This window comes from Chelon labrosus (genome assembly GCF_963514085.1).
Source record: "Chelon labrosus genome assembly, chromosome: 1".
Classification (NCBI taxonomy): domain Eukaryota; kingdom Metazoa; phylum Chordata; class Actinopteri; order Mugiliformes; family Mugilidae; genus Chelon; species Chelon labrosus.
In genome coordinates, this window is record NC_140337.1 from 24,349,919 (window position 1) to 24,362,497 (window position 12,579).

General features: G+C 39.2%; 1 protein-coding gene across 2 annotated transcripts in view; it reads left to right on the forward strand.

Moving 5' to 3' along the window:
• The window catches only part of LOC311490910 (reticulon-3-like), a 36,006-nt gene extending 26,533 nt beyond the window's left edge, over positions 1-9,473 (forward strand). For both annotated transcript variants that reach the window (XM_084548673.1, XM_084548674.1), the window contains 4 exons: positions 323-392; positions 2,900-2,946; positions 8,800-8,858; positions 8,950-9,473. In XM_084548673.1, the coding sequence (XP_084404799.1) occupies positions 323-392; positions 2,900-2,946; positions 8,800-8,858; positions 8,950-8,998 (225 nt within the window). In that variant the 3' untranslated portion in view covers positions 8,999-9,473. The remainder of the gene's footprint in view (positions 1-322; positions 393-2,899; positions 2,947-8,799; positions 8,859-8,949) is intronic.
• The last annotated feature ends 3,106 nt before the right edge of the window (positions 9,474-12,579 follow it).

Below are 12,579 nucleotides of genomic sequence, written 5' to 3' on the forward strand. Positions count from 1 at the left end.
GTTAAAATTAAATCCCACGTTATAAATATAACTTTATTTTATATTGTGTGTCTCATCATCACTTCCTGCAGAGATTTTTCACATTAAAAGCCTTTGATTTTATTTATTTTTTTGTAATTTTATATTTTTTAACATTTTCCAAACAAAAAGTAATATGCATAAAAGCATATAAATGATAAAATAAAAATGATGACAATGCACGTTAAATAAAAGAAGGCCGTTTGGGGTAAATATATTATAAATTATTAAATCAACTTGTAGAGAAGCGTGTTGCATATTGTCATGAAATGCTCACAGGTTTTCTTGTGTGTTTCTCTAACAGCTGGCGGTGGTCATGTGGCTGTTGACCTACGTTGGAGCCGTCTTCAATGGAATTACCATTCTCATCCTGGGTGAGCACCGTCGCATTCATCACATTTCAGGAAAAAGTCCACGATATAACTGAATTTAAAGTCTGATTAAAAATTTAAAACATTTCACTGTTACTTATTAAGAGACCACTGCAGATTATTCTGAAATCAGCATCTATATGTGTGACAGCTGTTCCACTCTAGTGTCTGTTGAAGCATAGACTGTATATAAATATGGACTACACGTCTCCACTTCCTCTCATTGGCCAAACTGATGCTATTTTCCCGGTTATAGAGTGCCGAAGTCCCGCCCCCTCTACTTCCGGGTTATGGGACCTATCTTTCGAAAAAATATGAACGGCAGTCTATGGCGAAAGATAAATTATTTTCTGGTCCCGATCGACTTGTGCCTTGGATTATACATATGTTGTTTTTCAGAATAAAAAATGATTATACATGTTAAGAATGTCACAGTTTGTCGCAAGATAGTTCAGTAAAACGCTATGGAAAATACGTAATTAACGAACTACAAGTCCCGCATGCTGGCGCGAACAGAACCGACCAGAACTCCCTTCGTGTAACTACAGCTCTCGACATGACCCGATTTATAATGATTTTCACCTCGTTTGATGCTTCTGCCTTCGTCCTGGAAGAAGACGGTAAAGCTCAACAAGGAGACAGCCATAGTTCTCTAGGGATCTCTAGAGAGATGTAGTTCACTAAGCGATCTCATACAAAACCTAATGTTGTTCAGATTATTTACGTCAAATAATTTATCTCTTGACGTGAAAAATTATCTTTTAAATTCACACACATCATATGTGAAATTCATGCCACAGTTCGATCGGGACCAGAAAATAATTATGATCTCTCCATAGACTGCCGTTCATATTTTTTCGAAAGATAGGTCCCATGACCCGGAAGTAGGGGGGCGGGACTTCGGCTCTCTATACGGGCGGCGCCATCTTGTGAGTTTGGAGCCAGAGTCTGATCAGTACGGTCCAAGAGTAGAGCCACGCGGAGCCGTGATATCGATGCCCCGCCCACACTTCCTCCAGACTCACTTGCGTTTTCATTTAATTAATACTACGCTCTGATCTACCTCCACCAGTTACAAAGAAATGTTGAATTATACACTGGACTTATTTTTAAAAAATTGTTTACAACTCTCATGGTCTGCTTTACGGAGCAGTTGGCATGGCAACTGGTGACCCCATTATGTCACATCCTGTTTCTATAGCGTCAAATAACTAAATAAAACTAAACTTATCCAAAAAATTGACACTTGAACATTCATCAACGTTATATTAACTATCTAAAATAACAGAAACCATCCTTGAAAAAAAAAAAAATTTATTTTAGTGTATTTTAGTGTTTTAGTTTGGTCCAAGCCCCATCCACTAACATAGAGTGGGTGGAGCTTATGACCTATACTGTAACCAGCCACCAGGGGGAGCTCTACTTGCTTTGGCTTCACTTTAGAGGAGCAGTTCCGTCTTTATAGTGTCTATGGTTGAACACAGGCACACCTCATTCTACCTAACGAGGCACTGATTATGTGATCACCTGAACCAGATCTTATTTAACGAGGAAAAGAACAAAACCTGTAGTCATCACTGTCCTCTTGTAATGGGACCAGCCTCTAGACCTGAACTCCACTGATATCCTCTTGAATGTTAGGAAGAGGACGATGGACGGTCACAAGCCTTTAAACACAAAGCTGAGCTAACAGCAATGTGACAGACCGGTGGAGCCACCAGATATTGATTTCTGAACCCTCACTAAGCTAAATCATTGTGTTGTTTAAAAATGATTATGAACTCGTTTAGGTCTGTAAATGGTGCGTAATTTTTTGTAATTTTGACCATTTGTCAAATGTTCTATATGAAAATATTTGGGAGAAATGTTGTTAGAATAAAACAAAAATACTCAAACACATCACAGAAACTAATAATTTCTTTCTAGAGCTGTATATGGAACACAAAAATATAAAAATACAGTTAAAAACAGGTCTTAAATGTTTGCAATATAAAAGAAAATATGTAAACAAGTGAAAAATACAAGATATGTACCATTATTTATTTATTTATTTACACAGAATAATATATTAATATTAATACACAGTCAGAATCAAGTATGAGCGTAGTATGTATGTCAGTAAATAAATAAAGAGAATATGTTGTGCAAAATGTTAATATGAGTTTCATACTCTGGTGGTATAATCTAGATATTCTTCCAGCTGTCCATAGCTGTCCCTGCTAATCCCCTGCTGGGATTAAATCTGTAGTTAGTTATTTATTCATAGTGAAATGTATTTCTGTGATGAATCGAGCACATGAGGCAGATGTGGTCGTTTTTGGTTAAATTAAGCTTGTATATTGCAGAACTGGGAAATGCCATCTTGCTTTCGTGACATCTGTTTGCAACCAACATCTGTAGAAAAAGAATCTGATATGTAGAGAGCCGGAGCAGCTACAGAAATGTGAAATGTACCTGAATGTCCAAAAAAATAAATAATACAACGATCTTTTGTCTTTTGTGCTGTGCAGCTGACATCCTGCTCTTCGCCGTGCCTCCCGTCTACGAGAAGAACAAGGTGAGTTTTTATATTTGGTCTTTAGACAAAATAGTAAAAAATTGTTCTTCTCGCTTTACACCAACGTATCATCCTACTGTGCCGTCCTTGATCATATATAAGGTTTGATGGGACGTTACAGATGCACAAGAAGATTCATTTCTCTACGGCTTAAATATGTATCAGTAAAAAGTTCATTGAACTGTCGGGTCAGTCGAGAAGGCGTTCATAATGACAAAGACTTCCCACGGGGTTCAACTAGATCGTTGACGTGTTCTTGGGATCATGGTTTAAAGTCCAAACATTTTCCGTACGTCACTTGTTTTTTTTACTTCTCATTCTTCTGTTCGACACTTCAAAGCCTCTAAGACACCAGCCTCTGAGTCACCCCTTCACTGCTCGGCCCTGCTGACACCACATGAGCTGATCAATGAGTCCCTGTGTCTTCTTTCAAATCTCCCCCAGGCCACTCTCATGAAGACAGAGACACTATTTCAAACTAGGGATGTCCCCATCAAGTGATTTAGTTGGGCTTGTACAAATATTCAATTCAATTCAATTCAATTTTATTTATATAGCGTCAATAACAATACAAATCGTCTCAAGACGCTTTACAAAAACCCGGCCTGAAACCCCCAGAGCAAGCCTGAAGGCAACGGTGGCAAGGAAAAACTCCCTTTTAACAGGAAGAAACATTGAGCAGAACCCAGCTCATATGGAGGGACCCATCTGCCTAAGGCCAGCCGGGTACAGACAGAAGAAAGAGAGAAGAGAACAGCAAAGAGAGAAGAGAAGAGAACAGCAAGATAAACATACATCTGTCATAGATACACATATCTGACTAAAGTGTACATGTGGAATCTTATGATACAAACTGATGATGTTACATGACAGTTTGAAAATGTAAGAGGAATCATAGGCAGGTTGGAGAATTGTTCATTCAGGTAGGAGTGGATAACTTCAGGATTCCATGAAGACTAGGCAGGCTGATGAGACCACGACAACAGATGTAGTATAGAGCTCCACAGGAAACACACCACTCCAGGCCAGAGATACTCACAAGAAGAGGGGGGAAGGGGGGGAAGGGGGGGGGGAAGGGGGGTGGGACACACACAGCAGTAAACATTCTACATAGTAATAGCACAGAATTGTATGACTAGTAGTATATAGGAAATTAGAGGGCAAGAGCTCTGTGCCAGAGAAAAGAAAGTGGAGGATGAGAGAGAGGAGAGAGAAGAAAGAAGGAGGACATGTGTTTGGTGCATCGTCCCCCAGCAGCCTAGGCCTATAGCAGCATAACTAAGGGATGGTTTAGTCCAGCCCTAACTATAAGCCTGATCAAAAAGGAAAGTCTTAAGCCTGACCTTAAAAATAGAGAGAGTGTCTGCCTCCCGAACCCAAACTGGGAGCTGGTTCCATAGGAGAGGAGCCTGATAGCTGAAAGCTCTACCTCCCATTCTACTTTTTGAAATTCTAGGAACCACAAGTAGGCCTGCACTTTCAGACCGAAGTGATCTGCTGGGATGATATGGTACAATAAGGTCTTTAAGATACGATGGAGCTAGGCCTTTAAGGGCCTTGTATGTAAGGAGGAGGATTTTAAATTCTATTCTAGACTTTAAAGGGAGCCAGTGAAGAGAAGCTAAAACTGGAGTAATATGATCTCTCTTGCTAATTCCTGTCAATGCTCTTGCTGCGGCATTTTGAATCAACTGGAGGCTTTTTAAAGAGCTATTTGGACAGCCAGACAGTAATGAATTACAATAATCCAGTCTGGACGACACAAATGCATGAACTAGTTTTTCAGCATCACTCTGAGACAGGATGTTCCTAATTTTGACGATATTACGCAGGTGAAAGAAGGCAGTCCTGGTCACTTGCTTTATGTGACATTTAAAGGACATATCCTCATCAAATATAACACCAAGGTTTTTTACAGTAGTACTGGAGGCCAAGGTAATGCCATCCAAAGACACCATGTGATTAGATAATGAATCTCTGAGATGCTTAGGACCGAATACAATAACTTCTGTTTTGTCTGAGTTTAAGAGTAGGAAATTACAGGTCATCCAAGCCTTTATGTCTTTAAGGCATGCTTGGAGTTTAACCAACTGATTAGTTTCATCTGGTTTCATAGATAAATATAGCTGGGTGTCGTCTGCATAGCAATGAAAGTTTATGCCATGTTTTCTAATAATCTTGCCTAATGGCAACATGTATAACGTGAAGAGTATTGGTCCTAGCACAGAACCCTGAGGAACTCCGTAACTTACTTTTGTATAAGTAGAGGAATCATTATTGACATGAACAAACTGGAATCTGTCAGATAGATAGGATTCAAACCAGTCTAATGCAGTTCCTTTAATCTTGACCTCACTTTCAAGTCTCTGTAGTAAAATATTATGATCAATAGTGTCAAATGCAGCACTAAGATCTAGCAGAACAAGTATAGAGACAAGTCCACTGTCTGAAGCCATGAGGAGATCATTGGTAACTTTAACCAGAGCTGTTTCTGTACTATGATGAACTCTAAAACCTGACTGAAACTCTTCAAACAGACCATTCTTGTTTAAGTGGTCACACAACTGATTGGCAACAACTTTTTCTAGAATTTTGGAAATAAAGGGAAGGTTGGAGATTGGTCTATAGTTGGCTAAAACATCTGGATCTAAAGTGGCTTTCTTAAGTAAGGGCTTAATTACAGCAATCTTAAAAGACTGAGGCACATATCCTGTTAATAAAGATAAATTTATCTGGTTCAATATGGAGATGTTAATTAATGGAAAAACTTCTTTGAGCAATTTAGTTGGGATTGGATCTAGAAGACAGGTTGATGGTTTAGATGCTGTAATTGTTGAAGAGAGCTCAAGAAGATCTACTGGGGAGAAGGATTCCAGATATTGATAAGGTCGTACAAAAGTTTCTAATGTCGCTGTACTTGCATCTTTAACAGCTGTTGGAAGGATGCCTTGAATATTTTCTCTAATGCCGACAATTTTATTAGTAAAGAAGCTCATGAAGTCATTACTACTGAGGGCTAAAGGAATAGATGGCTCAACAGAGCTGTGGCTCTTTGTCAGCCTGGCTACAGTGCTGAAAAGAAATCTGGGGTTGTTCTTGTTTTCTTCTATTAATGATGAATAATATGCTGTTCTAATACTACTGAGAGCTTTTTTATAAGTTGTTAAACTATCTTTCCAGGCTATGCGAGCTTCTTCAGAATTAGTGGAATGCCAAATTCTTTCTAGCTTTCGGGCTGCCTGTTTTAAACAGCGCAACTGTGAATTATACCAGGGAGCTAGCCTCCTCCTATTTATGACCTTCTTTTTCAGAGGAGCAACTAAGTTTAAAGTTGAACTAAGCGATGCTGCAGTGCCATCGACAAAATAATCTATTAGTGCAGGGGTTAAATTGTGGTTGCTGTCGTCCACAACATTGGTACATGGCACTGAGGTAAATAAAGAAGGAATTAATTCTTTATATCTAGTTACAGCATTGTCAGACAAACATCTACTGTAATGAAATGTCTTTTCGGTTCCTGTGTAATCCATTATTGCAAATTCAAAGGTTATGAGGAAATGATCAGACAAAAGAGGGTTATGAGTAAATACTGTTAAACCTTCAGTTTCTATGCCATATGTTAGGACAAGATCTAAGGTGTGATTAAAACTGTGAGTTGATCCATTTACATTCTGAGAAAAGCCAATCGAATCTAATAATGATGTAAATGAGGAGCTAAGGCTGTCACTGACAACATCAACATGGATGTTAAAGTCACCTACTATAATGACTTGATCTGTTCTAAGAACTAAATCACATAAAAACTCAGAGAATTCAGCTAAAAACTCAGAATAAGGAGCAGGTGGGCGATACACCACAACAAAAAGAATTGGTTTTTGTATTTTCTGTTCTGGATGGGGAAGACTAAGAGTAAGACTTTCAAATGAATTAAAGCTCTCCTTAGGTCTAGGATTAATAGATAAATCAGAGTGGAAGATTGCTGCCACTCCTCCTCCTCTACCTGTGCTTCTAGGAATATGATAATTACTATGACTGGGTGGAGTAGACTCATTTAAACTAACATATTCATCATCCTGTAGCCATGTTTCAGTCAAACTAAATAGATCAATCTGATGATCAGTTATCAGATCATTCACTAAAAGAGATTTAGATGAGAGAGATCTGACATTTAAAAGACCACATTTAATTTTCCTATTCTTCTGTTCTACCAATGAACTTGTACTGATTTGTATCAGGTTCCTATGAGAAACTCCTCTTTTGTTATTTATTGGTTTAAATAATCTGGGAGCAGACAGAACATCTATAGAGTTTATATAGTTTAGAGTGTGAGACAGTCCTTGAGAAGCGGCAGAGAAGTGTGTAAGACTACAACTCCGCCTCCTGGTCTGAACTCTGGGTTGTCATGGTTGTCTTATTCTTCTGAGATGATTATTTTCCCCCGTTTACATTTAGTATAAAATGCGTAAATCCCTTTGAGGGACTGTAAACATGAGTAGTGGCCTCCTGAGACTTTTGTTTGGTAGCATTTTTCATTTCTCCAATGTATTTGAGATTAGTAGGACCTAAGAAGTATAAAAACTAAGCATCATCTTTGAACATGAAGTAGATTTTGAAAAAAAAAAATGTCCTCATATGTGGACATGGGGGTTATTTCGCTGAATATTATAATGACTTCACCAATGTGTAATAAATTATAAAGCTGTTTATTTTAATACCTGAACATTGCTGTGCAAAAACAGAACTGCAAACAACCACTTTTTTTCATTGTTCAAATATAAAACTTTTCAAAAATTTTCATGTCTGAACATGTCCGTGCAAAGACAGAATTGCAAACAATAAAATCCCAATGTCCTCAAACGAGTTCTTGCTAATTAGCGACGTTGTAGCTTATTACTGTTACTAATACTATAGAATTAGTTAAATGTGTGTCATATCAAACTAGTTAATAAGCATAGACAAACAAGTTTCAACCGTAAAATTTGATGAAATCTTGTCCACGTTTGTCCCACGGTCGTCTGAATGAAATGCTAGCTATAACGTTTTTACACCGACTAGTGTGTTGACAATTTGCTACCACTAGATGTCGGACAGAGGCGTCTACTTATGAGGACAGCAGGTTTAAATGAAGCAGAATGCAGAGTAAGCTGCCACAAACCTAAAATTTAATACACAGGATTAGATGTTACAATCCCTTGTGCCAAAATCCCAGGCAAAACACATTTAGAGGCCCTGTCCAACTGAGAAACCCTAATAAACCTACAGTCATGTGATATGACGCTACAATCTAAATAAACTAAGTAAATGCTGCTGGCTTGTATGGCCCGCTCAGCAGCAGACGCTAACTCAAACCTTGTGAAATATAAGCTAACCAAATGCTACTAGCTAGCTTAGCCTACAATCTAAATTAACTAAGTAAATGCTGCTGGCTTGTAGGCCCACAGAGCAGCAGAGGATAATTCAAACATGGTGAAATATAAGCTAACCTAACGCTGCTGGCTTGTATGGCCCGCTCAGCAGCTAACCATAGCTACCAAGCAGCTAAAAGTTAATGTCCACATATGTGGACGCAGGGTCTCAGGAGGTTAAAGACGGTCTTAACCCTTTAACACCTAAACCTAAAAATGTCAAGTAGACGGGGAATCCAAAAACTTTATTTTTTCTAGGAGGATTGGGCTTAAAACAATGATTAGTCCAAATTTTTGGTTCCAAATCCAAATTATTTTCAGTAAGTGTAAGAGCACTTAAATTTAGAGGCTCTAACTTATTTTTGATTAAAAACCTGTGTTAGAATTTAAAGCGCAGACCTCAAACACTAGTCTTTTATTTCCTAACATTTCCTTCTTCTCCTTCCAGACCCAGATCGACCAGTACATTGACGTGGCACGTACTCAAGTCAACTCCACAATTGCCAAGTAAGTTGCTTCCAATCAAGAATCGAGTGTTTTATACTTTATAATTTATATTATTATTTATTTCACCCGTGTTTCTGCTGTTCTGTTGCAGGTTGCAAGAGAAACTCCCCGGAGCTGTGAAGCGAAGCAAAACTGAATGATCAGCTCCCGCTCTCTTTACCTCCCCCCTCATTAGAAACCTCTACACCACCACCACCACCACCATCTTCATCATCTCCATCCTCCTCTCTTAAACCCTTCCTCTCCAGTTAAACCTGCCCCAGTCTAACTCCTGCTCCTCTTCCTCCTCCTCCTCCTCCTCCATCAACCACCACCACCTCTACTACACTGAACCTTGCTAGGTAGAAAATCTCTGAGCTACTCGATATTCAATGTAAAACTACTGTGCAGCTTAACTTGCAAGCGTTTAAAATAAAAACAACAAAAAAAACAACAAAAAAAAAAAACAACAAGAACTGTGCCTGTGCGGACAGGAAAGTGCGTCGCTAGCGAGGAGTCGATGTAGCGCTCGTCCGCCGGCACGCCCCGGGGTGAACGGAGGCAGGAGTCGAGTGAACTAGACTGAATCTATGACCTGGTTTTGTGGTGTAGAGCGAGCAGGGTGGGGCGGGGGTGGGTGGGGTGGGGGGTGTTTGGAGGACGGCTGTTTATTTGACTAAAAAAACAAAAAACAAGCAAATGTCTGTACCACACATTTCCCAGAAGTTAAATGTCTAATTTAAGCCGGCGACATTGCGATGAAAAGTTAAAAACGAAAAAAAAAATGTAAATAAAAAGAAAATGAATAAACCAACCTGTCATGTGGCTATAGTCTTATCCTGCTCTGTGCTCTACAGCTGTTAATGATCGGCCTGTTGTTGTTGTTTCCATTCTACCTTTACAGGCACTTTTTATTTTTTTTTTTTTTTTGTATGTAAGTTTCTGCAATGCACTGAACTTTTAATTTAATTTTTTTTTTTTTTTTAAATCCACGAGCAGGTTGAAATAAAAGGAGCCAGCTGTGATAATTTGGTCTAGTTCACCCTCTTTTGATCAGATGCAATTTTTTTTTTTTTTTTTAACATTTTTCTGTATGTATATATAAACACACACACACACACACCTACACACACACCTTTAGGACGACTACAGGCTCGCTTTTTATATATATATATATATATATATATATACACACACACACATAGATATATATATCAAAAGGAAAAGTTCCCGTACACTTACAGCAGTCCTAACTCCTCGTGTCGCACCTGCTCAAACCACCAAGTGTTGAGGTCTCACTCTTGTAACGTTTGGATTATTCTTATTATCACTACTACTTATTGATATTAATTATAGGACGGCTGCTTCTGACTCCCTAGTAGCTTGACAACAGCATCGTAAGAGTTTAAGTGTTATTGAGCTTCATAATTTTTAACTGGAGGTCTGTGAGAGTCCTCTTTTGAGGGGAAAAAAATACACATTTTGGGAACGTTTGACAATGTTGAGCAACACGCACTTCAGTCTGCTGCGTTACAACAACTCCCCACCCATCCCCCGCCCCGACTCCGAAAACACTTTTCTAGCAAATTTGTTGTTGCGTCGCTTCCGTATCAGGCAGGCCAATTCAAATTAAAGGTAAAGCACTGTTTAGATGCTTTAAAAGCAAAGATTAGAAGTTAAAGCAGCTGAATTCATTGTGATGTAGGAGATCAATTAACTGATATTAAGAAAATTAAATTCGGCTTTGCAAAAGTTCATATTGTTAAAACTAATATTCCTCTATTACAAGACAGCTACTTTGAATTTGGATAAGTTTACAGGACAGTAAGGGATACATATATATGCAAATTAGACTTTATTCCAAAACATAGCGTATTCCTATAAAACGGGACACGGCGTCAGCTGACATTTAGTTTTTAAGGAGCACTAATCCGGACAATATTCCAAAAATTTCTTTACCACCGCTTGAGAAACAACAATTCCTACTTTCCTGTTTGCATTTGTCTTGCTCTGCACGATACTTTCTACTTCTAAGAAAGACTTTTAATATTCAAAGTTTTTTTTGGGTGTAGGGTGCAACTCAATGCTAATGCTAAGCTAAGCTAAATGCTAAGCTAAAGAGCACGTGCAGCTGCATCATATGAAAATGGAATAAAAGAATATTTTATGAACGTCGGTCAGCGACCTGACGGGAAGTTTAGCGATCGGGGGAGGGGTGTGGTGGGCGGGGGAGGGGCGTTGTTGTAACAAATCAGCAAGTGTGTGATTCTGAATAAAGTGTTGTAGCTGGAAAAAAAGATGGACGCCGTTTGTGGAGTGGTTCTTATAAAGTTTGTCACTTGTTTTTTATTTTGACTGCCGTTAAGTGCATGTCATAGCGTAAGCTGGAAACAGATTCTCACCCGTCATCTAGGCTGTATCATATTCTTGACCTTGTTTTAATATGATTATTACTCGTGTAATTGTTTTTAAACAGTGTTCTGTTTTTTGGGGTTTCTTGAGCCATGGTGACGCGTTAGCGCTACCGCTACCGCTACGTCTCCATGTATAGATGGTAAGGGTTTGTGTTTTTGAAGTCTGCACGTGTCCCCTGAATACTGAATGGCCGACGAGTCACAAGTTACTTCAGACTACTACTGCTCTGACATCTAGCTGAAGGTTGTTTCTTTCATTTTCTCTGTGCACGCCGTCCGACGCGTGTCGCCTCGCTGTGATCAGACACATGTCACGGTTGACGACGACGACTCGTGCATGCATGGCGTCTCATTCAAGACTTAAATATGCAAATTTTTTCGTTGGAGACGAAGAAAGGCAACTGGACTTGTAGAGTTTCTCAAAGACGTTTCATTCGAGTCTTTATGTCTAAAAGACTGGTGGAGGAGTTGGGGTTTATTCGCGTGACACTGGAGTCTGTTAACAACCAGATACTCAAGACAACTTTCAGTCTTTACAGATTTTGAAAAGACTAGGAGTACACACTACCAGACTGGCTTCTGAGTCTTAAGACTGGGGATCACAGACTACATGATTTGTCAAACCAACTAAAGCCAACTCAACGCACCATTTGCTGTTGGCGACACGAGTCCGGATTCAGCTCAAAAAAAAATTCAAACATGTTTGATTGACTGTGACTAAGGTCAGGTCGGGTCTGTTCCCCTCACACACTTAACAGATTTCTGTGCAGACTCTGGCAAGAGAATCTGTCCTCAGCTTTAATCGTAGTTGGAGGAGACTGTCGCATTGCTCCAGTCTCAAGGTGCGAACGGGGGTGAAACGTCTTAGCGACCGAAGTTAAGACTGTGTTTTAGGATTTCCCAATCTTAATCAGACTAATCTGTCTATCTGGTCGTCAACAGACACTAGTCATGAGAGTTTCTGATGATCTGGAAATGTTTCTCGATGAAAGAAATCCTCAGTAGATGGTTTTAAAAACCAGAGAGTCTTGTGAGCGCACCACGTGGCAGTTAGCAAGCTCGCTAGTAAGACTACAATACAACTATTAAAGAGATTGTTGCACCGTTGCTACTTCTCGTGTCTGGATAAATGATAGCTCAAGCTCCGTGCACAGATGTGCGTCTCTACAAAACATGAAATTTTAATAATTGTTCAGACTGGGCCTGTACATCGGTGTAGCGTCTAGCGCTTTCAAACACTTGCAAAGGTAACCTACATTTCAGTGAGAGGCTGTCTGACCACATGTATTACTTCTTCAAAAATATTCCTTGGCACAGTTTTCGGAGGT